The sequence below is a fragment of the Polyodon spathula genome, chromosome 3 (genome assembly GCF_017654505.1).
Source record: "Polyodon spathula isolate WHYD16114869_AA chromosome 3, ASM1765450v1, whole genome shotgun sequence".
NCBI lineage: Eukaryota > Metazoa > Chordata > Actinopteri > Acipenseriformes > Polyodontidae > Polyodon > Polyodon spathula.
The window spans coordinates 93,622,276-93,630,485 of NC_054536.1; the positions used below are offsets into that span (position 1 = coordinate 93,622,276).

The 8,210-nt window shown below is 40.6% G+C and overlaps 1 protein-coding gene across 1 annotated transcript; it reads left to right on the plus strand.

Moving 5' to 3' along the window:
- The first annotated feature begins 1,027 nt into the window (after positions 1 to 1,027).
- On the plus strand, positions 1,028 to 7,367 carry LOC121313675. Its single transcript, XM_041246459.1, has 2 exons — positions 1,028 to 2,638; positions 6,433 to 7,367. The coding sequence occupies exons 1-2, from the start codon at positions 1,151 to 1,153 to the stop codon at positions 7,024 to 7,026; spliced, it is 2,082 nt and encodes a 693-aa protein (XP_041102393.1). The 5' UTR covers positions 1,028 to 1,150; the 3' UTR covers positions 7,027 to 7,367.
- Positions 7,368 to 8,210: the final 843 nt, after the last annotated feature.

Genomic DNA, 8,210 nt, shown 5'->3' on the forward strand with positions numbered 1-8,210 from the left:
AAAACTCAAATTCACAAAATTAATTTTGATAACTTAAACTGTCTTGCTTTAAGTTATTCGTAAATATTAAGTCATTATACTCTCTTAACCAGTCCCAGACGAAGGATGAAAACGTTTGGTGAACACATGGTATATGTACATGTATATATATATATCATATATATATATATATATATATATATATATATATATATTAAAGTTATAGTTCTTATGTGATTTTTTCCTTCCAATGTTTCGATATGTTTAACATACCTTTGTCAAGGGAAAGTGTTTTTGTAAATATATGTGTGTGTTTTATATACAGTTTAAGTCACAAAGTAACTTTCAAACTTAAAACAACATCTGTCTACTGAGGAATTTCAACCATGCTATCTGATCTGGGTGAGCCGCTGCAAAGAGGTCACATGATCTGGGTGAGCCGCTGCAAAGAGGTCACATGATCTGGGTGAGCCGCTGCAAAGAGGTCACATGAGCTGGGTGAGCCGCTGCAAAGAGGTCACATGATCTGAGTGAGCCACTGCAAAGAGGTCACATGATCTGAGTGAGCCACTGCAAAGAGGTCACAGGCTCTGGGTGAGCCACTGCAAAGAGGTCACAGGCTCTGGGTGAGCCACTGGAAAGAGGTCACAGACTCTGGGTGAGCCACTGTAAAGAGGTCACAGGCTCTGGGTGAGCCACTGTAAAGAGGTCACAGGCTTTGGGATGCCCAGCACATGATCAGCTGAAACATTCCATCATACAGTTCAGGTCATTCTTTGAAAGTAACTTTGAAAATGAAATTGTGAAGAGTTTATCTTTTACAGCTGTCTTTGTATTTTCCCCCAGGTGTTTTTTTTTTTAATAGTATTTAAATGGTGAGAATTTCAGAAAAAAAAAAATCACAAATCTGAACAGATCTTTTTCACACTGGTTTGGATTAGAAACAGACTACTGTATGAAATATCAGTGTTTTCTCTCTCATTGTATTTATTGCGTATTGACATCACTGGTAGATTTGTTGTGTTTTCCAGATATGTCCATTCAGAGCTTTGACGTATACAGCCGTGAGCCTCTGCCTGTCCCAGTCATTGTATGTAATGGAGGCACAGGAAGGGATGGGAGTGTACAGAGGTTGTCAGCCACATCCCATCGACGAACAGCATACGAGGAAATGCATGAAGAGAATGATGCAGAAGGGGAGGAGGATGAGGAGGGGGAGGGGGAGGTTGTCTGCTACATACACTATAATGAGATGCAACAGGCACCTGGCCCAGCAGCTCAATCAGTCGCTTTCCAGTCACACTCCTCAGACAGCTGTAGCATCCACACTTGCAGGTCAAGAGCCCCCACGTCCAGCTGTTACCAGTCTGTGGAAGACCTGAAGGCTATGCTGCAGGCCCCTCCCCTGGCTTTTGGAACAGACTATAACGATACAGCATCGCAGACCACTGAGAATACTACTCACCCTGAAGTCCAGCACATTCTGGAGCGCTACAGGACAGAGCACAAAGAGAGCGATCATAATATCACTGGCCTCGATCGCTCGTCCAACTTCAATTCTAACGCAACAGTGAAGCTGGAAAAGTTTTTCAACGGAAAACTCAAGGCAGCAAGCCACTCTCCAGACCCAGCCAACAGTTGCGATAATGAGACAGGTCTGTATGAGAATGTGGACCAGGTGTTTGAAAATGAGTCTGCAACTTTTCCTCCTGCTGGTCATTCCTCTCGTTCTGATGAACAGAAAACCAGTTGTTGCTTTTCGGTATCCGCTAACAACCTGGCTCACTCCCCTTCTCTTGAAAGAATCCGGATGATGATGGACAAAACCCACCATGTGCAGCATCTGCAGGCGCAGTTCGAGAAGCAGATACAGACCAGCAAACGGCAGCAGGAAAGGGAGAAGCAGATTTGGTCCAGGGAGAAAGTGAAGCAGATGACCCTCAGTTCTATACCGAAGGGGACTAGAGTAAAGGACAAGAGGAAGGCAAAGGGAAAGGGTAAGCGGTCTGATGAGAGGATATCTTGTCAAGAGCAGGTCATCCCAACGGCATGGACAACAGAGGTTCAAGGAAGGAGGAAGGTCCGAAAGAGTGAACGGCTGGAGTTACCTGTCGATGACCAGCCTGAAAGGAGGAACGCCAGGACTGGACCCCAAACCTCGCAAAAGACAGCCCTGCTGCATAGCCAAGGAATGAGGTCCCCTGGATTGGAGATGTCAGGGTTGATGCAGAAGCACATGGAGCTCTGCCAGGCCTGTAACTTGGCAGAGCATTTAGACAGCTATTCTAGCAAGTGGTGTATCAGTGATCGACCCCAGCAAAGGGCAGAGAAAGGCATGAGGATCATGAAGAAGAGGTCTAAGGAGAAGGACCTGGAGGTGCAGAGGTGGATCGAGAAATGTGCCAGCGAGGATTCAAGAAGGAGCAGGTCCTCTAACAAGTACCCAGATTGCCACAAGGGCTTGAAGCAGGCATGTGCATGTGACAACTGCCACATGCTAGACAAGAAGAGGGGGCGATCACGAGAGGCACCGAGGAAGAGTTATCAGAACTTAAGGGAAAGCCAGGAGTATGAACACCAACACTACGAACGCCCAAAGGCAAGCAGGAGTTGGATCAATGTGATTCCTCAGGCCGAGAGAGACTCCCAATATAGAGAGGTAAGGCTTTACTTCAGTGCTAAATTCAGACAAGAGCAAACAGCTGTATTTGAGATGTCTCATGTATCCTTAACCATGCGTTGTCTATGATATTTTTGATGTATAGCCGTGACCTCAGATTTTGTATTTTGCTGCTAATCCATTCTAGAGAAATATTTTAACCGGAAAAGCATTTTTATCAAATAATTACAAACACAGAGAAAGTATTTACTAATCACATTTTCTGTATTGATAGATATAAATAAACATGTCCCAGTGCTTTGCTAAGTCTTTGCTGATTGCTACCTAACAAAGGATACCTGCACAATGTAATTGAGAGCAGGGAGAGTACAGGCTTCCCTCACACCGTTCAAATACCTACCATATTTTTATAGTCTTCCATGCTCTAAAAACTTTGTACAGAAAATATTTCATATTCATATAAACAAGAATCATCATTGTTACAAACATTTACCACAACCGCCCTTCGCAAATATTAATAAACATATACTGTACTATACCAGGCATCTTCATCTACAGCAGATGCTTCTCTTTATAGATGACATTTCAACATATATTTAAATCAGTATCTGTAAATCACACACCCGAGTATATCCAGTTCTTTAGCTCCGTGATACTTCTCTTCATGCTGTAATTGAAGGCTTTGTCTGGGTGTTAAAGGTTCTTATCATGTTGTAATTCAAAGGCTTTGTCTGGGTGTTAAAGGTTCTGATCATGCTGTAATTCAAATGCTTTGCCTGGGTGTTAAAGGTTCTAATCGTGTTGTAATTCAAAGGCTTTGCCTGGGTGTTAAAGGTTCTAATCGTGTTGTAATTCAAAGGCTTTGCCTGGATGTTAACGGTTCTGATCATGCTGTAATTCAAAGGCTTTGTCTGGGTGTTAAAGGTTCTAATCGTGTTGTAATTCAAATGCTTTGTCTGGGTGTTAAAGGTTCTGATCATGTTGTAATTCGAAGGCTTTGCCTGGGTGTTAAAGGTTCTTATCATGTTGTAATTCAAAGGCTTTGTCTGGGTGTTAAAGGTTCTAATCGTGTTGTAATTCAAAGGCTTTGCCTGGATGTTAACGGTTCTGATCATGCTGTAATTCAAAGGCTTTGTCTGGGTGTTAAAGGTTCTAATCGTGTTGTAATTCAAAGGCTTTGCCTGGGTGTTAAAGGTTCTGATCATGTTGTAATTCAAAGGCTTTGTCTGGGTGTTAAAGGTTCTAATCGTGTTGTAATTCAAAGGCTTTGCCTGGGTGTTAAAGGTTCTGATCATGTTGTAATTCAAAGGCTTTGTCTGGGTGTTAAAGGTTCTAATCGTGTTGTAATTCAAAGGCTTTGCCTGGATGTTAACGGTTCTGATCATGCTGTAATTCAAAGGCTTTGTCTGGGTGTTAAAGGTTCTAATCGTGTTGTAATTCAAAGGCTTTGCCTGGGTGTTAAAGGTTCTTATCATGTTGTAATTCAAAGGCTTTGCCTGGGTGTTAAAGGTTCTAATCGTGTTGTAATTCGAAGGCTTTGCCTGGGTGTTAAAGGTTCTTATCATGTTGTAATTCAAAGGCTTTGCCTGGGTGTTAAAGGTTCTGATCATGTTGTAATTCGAAGGCTTTGCCTGGGTGTTAAAGGTTCTAATCGTGTTGTAATTCAAATGCTTTGTCTGGGTGTTAAAGGTTCTGATCATGTTGTAATTCGAAGGCTTTGCCTGGGTGTTAAAGGTTCTTATCATGTTGTAATTCAAAGGCTTTGTCTGGGTGTTAAAGGTTCTAATCGTGTTGTAATTCAAAGGCTTTGCCTGGATGTTAACGGTTCTGATCATGCTGTAATTCAAAGGCTTTGTCTGGGTGTTAAAGGTTCTAATCGTGTTGTAATTCAAAGGCTTTGCCTGGATGTTAACGGTTCTGATCATGCTGTAATTCAAAGGCTTTGTCTGGGTGTTAAAGGTTCTAATCGTGTTGTAATTCGAAGGCTTTGCCTGGGTGTTAAAGGTTCTTATCATGTTGTAATTCAAAGGCTTTGTCTGGGTGTTAAAGGTTCTAATCGTGTTGTAATTCAAAGGCTTTGCCTGGGTGTTAAAGGTTCTGATCATGCTGTAATTCAAAGGCTTTGTCTGGGTGTTAAAGGTTCGTGTTGTAATCGTGTTGTAATTCAAAGGCTTTGTCTGGGTGTTAAAGGTTCTTATCATGTTGTAATTCAAAGGCTTTGCCTGGGTGTTAAAGGTTCTGTTAAATCATGTTGTAATTCGAAGGCTTTGCCTGGGTGTTAAAAGTTCTTATCATGTTGTAATTCAAAGGCTTTGTCTGGGTGTTAAAGGTTCTAATCGTGTTGTAATTCGAAGGCTTTGCCTGGGTGTTAAAAGTTCTGATCATGTTGTAATTCAAAGGCTTTGTCTGGGTGTTAAAGGTTCTAATCGTGTTGTAATTCGAAGGCTTTGCCTGGGTGTTAAAAGTTCTGATCATGTTGTAATTCAAAGGCTTTGTCTGGGTGTTAAAGGTTCTAATCGTGTTGTAATTCAAAGGCTTTGCCTGGATGTTAACAGTTCTGATCATGCTGTAATTCAAAGGCTTTGCCTGGGTGTTAAAAGTTCTGATCATGTTGTAATTCAAAGGCTTTGTCTGGGTGTTAAAGGTTCTAATCGTGTTGTAATTCAAAGGCTTTGCCTGGGTGTTAAAGGTTCTGATCATGCTGTAATTCAAAGGCTTTGTCTGGGTGTTAAAGGTTCTAATCGTGTTGTAATTCAAAGGCTTTGTCTGGGTGTTAAAGGTTCTTATCATGCTGTAATTCAAAGGCTTTGCCTGGGTGTTAAAGGTTCTTCATGTTGTAATTCGAAGGCTTTGCCTGGGTGTTAAAAGTTCTTATCATGTTGTAATTCAGAGGCTTTGTCTGGGTGTTAAAGGTTCTAATCGTGTTGTAATTCGAAGGCTTTGCCTGGGTGTTAAAAGTTCTGATCATGTTGTAATTCAAAGGCTTTGTCTGGGTGTTAAAGGTTCTAATCGTGTTGTAATTCGAAGGCTTTGCCTGGGTGTTAAAAGTTCTGATCATGTTGTAATTCAAAGGCTTTGTCTGGGTGTTAAAGGTTCTAATCGTGTTGTAATTCAAAGGCTTTGCCTGGATGTTAACAGTTCTGATCATGCTGTAATTCAAAGGCTTTGCCTGGGTGTTAAAAATTCTGATCATGTTGTAATTCAAAGGCTTTGCCTGGATGTTAACGGTTCTGATCATGCTGTAATTCAAAGGCTTTGTCTGGGTGTTAAAGGTTCTAATCGTGTTGTAATTCAAAGGCTTTGCCTGGGTGTTAAAGGTTCTTATCATGCTGTAATTCGCAAGGCTTTGTCTGGCTGTTAAAGGTTCTTATCATGCTGTAATTTGCAAGGCTTTGTCTGGCTGTTAAAGGTTCTTATCATGCTGTAATTCGAAAGGCTTTGCCTGGGTTTTAAAGGTTCTTATCATGTTATAATTCGAAGGCTTTGTCTCGTAGTTAACGGTTCTTATCATGTTGTAATTCAATGGCTTTGCCTGGGTGTTAAAGGTTCTTTTCATGTTGCAATTCACAAGACATCTTATCTCAGTCAAAATGTAGTTCAGTTTCCTTAAATCTTGAAACTTGCTAATATCAGTATTTTTTAAATAATACACAGTGGGGCTGTGCAGATTCTCAGATTCTTCATAATCCCCTTTTACTGGTAGCATTGCCAACAGTCCTACCGACAAGCACCACCAATTTAGCAAGGGTGGCTGAATACTTGTAGAGAAACTGTAGTCATACATAGACCTTACCTTCTTTTATTCTGTCTTTTTTTATTGTTGGGGAACGCAGAACATGCCAAAGGTTTCAAGCAGCAGTGATTGTGATCTACTGGATATTTCAGAAGGTGTTTACTTTTGCAGCAATTGCAAAAAAGGCCAGCAGGCAACCCATGTCCAAAACAAGCCTAAGCCCCAGCCCAAGCCCAGGCCCAACCATTACCAATACCACCCGAACACCACTACTCCAATGAGCCGGGGGCGACCCCGGGGCCAGCTGGGCGTCCCGGAGCCTGTGACCTCCCTGCAGTGGCTCACCCAGAAGATGAGAGAAACGGACCAGGTGAAGTCGATCACAGGTGTGTTTGAGAGGAGGGCGCGGAAGGATGCAGAGCTGTTAGAAAGAGAGCGCCTAACTGAGCTCTTCAAGGTGTTAGAACTGAATAAGAGCCAAAAGGATAGACGGGGCGAGCATCATACATGCAATCTGACCCAGCACAGGGTTAGAGAGGAGCAACAAAGGTATAAGGAGAAGCCCAAAGCCCATCAGCATGTGTGCTGCAGAGATAGAAGAAATGAAGACATAATCAGGCTTCAGGAGCAAACTTGCTACAGCCATAGCCGTAATCATAGCCAAAGGCACAGAGGAAATTGCATTCGTAGTTGATTTTCCTGACCAAAACAAATCTCTATATATATTAGAACATTACATTTTTGTGGATTTTATACTTCAGAAATATGTCAATTTTGTGCCAGAAATAGAATTTTGGTAAAAACAGAATGTAAGCCTTCTATATAGCCCTAATGTATACTGACACCTGTAGATTTCTTTCACATGATCTCTACTTCAGTTAAACAACATGAGATAATGAGTAAGTGTATTTCCTTCTGTACATGTACATTATCACTGCAGGTCTGTTGTACAAAAACTGCTTTCACTGGAAAGAAAGTAAGAATAGCAGTACCTCTGTGAAAAATACTTTACCAAATAGTTTGCCATAACTTTGCACCGCAATTCTGCAGTTTATTGTGCTTTCTGCATGCTTTGAATTTCACTGTGCTTTGCCATGTTTCAGTGTGATTTACCTTGCTTGTCTGTGTTACCATTATTTTTCAATGTTTTGTTATGCATTTACCATGGTATACAAACTTCAGTGTCTTTAAGTAAATTTGTATGAAAATAAAAGCAAATGTGTATAATATTGTGTTTATATTGAATTACATTTTTGTACAATGTTTGTCACATAGTTAGTAAAGACGCTCATAAGAGTATGCAACACTGCCCAGTGATAATGTAGGTTACTTATTTATTCTGCATACTGTTAGTGTGCATACATATTTAAACACATTTATTTTCACTATTAGCCAAAGTTTTTAGCTGAATAGATTCTTCTGCACTTCATTTATATTAAAATACCTATGTAGTCCACTCCTATCAATATAATGTATCTGCATTTAAACTGTAACACAGATAGAATGTGTGTTCTGTAAAGTACAGTATAAATTTAACTAGTTCACTGACCCACATGTCTGTCTGTCTGTCACAATCCACATTATGAACACGATAAATGTATTGACTAAACACCAATCTACACCAAACTTGTATTTTACTTTACTTCATTGAATGCATTATTGTGGTACTTTTGGTCTATTTACTTTGCATAAAAATAGGAGTTGTAATTAATTTTCTTTGTTTTCTGGCACTGTTGAAATTGATTTGAGTTATACATGAGTGCTTGCCAGCATTGTATTCCAGCACTTAGATAGGGTCCCACTATTGCTAGGATTTCTGCAAAATGACAATCAAAACATAAATATATTGGATGGATGCATTAACCTTGTAAACATTTC

Excerpts from the sequence above, each read along its gene's own strand:
- LOC121313675 (XM_041246459.1), top strand. The coding sequence starts at position 1,151 with ATGCATGAAGAGAATGATGCAGAAGGGGAGGAGGATGAGGAGGGGGAG. Across the intron at positions 2,639-6,432 it reads GAGACTCCCAATATAGAGAG|AACATGCCAAAGGTTTCAAG; the intron begins GTAAGGCTTTAC and ends TGGGGAACGCAG.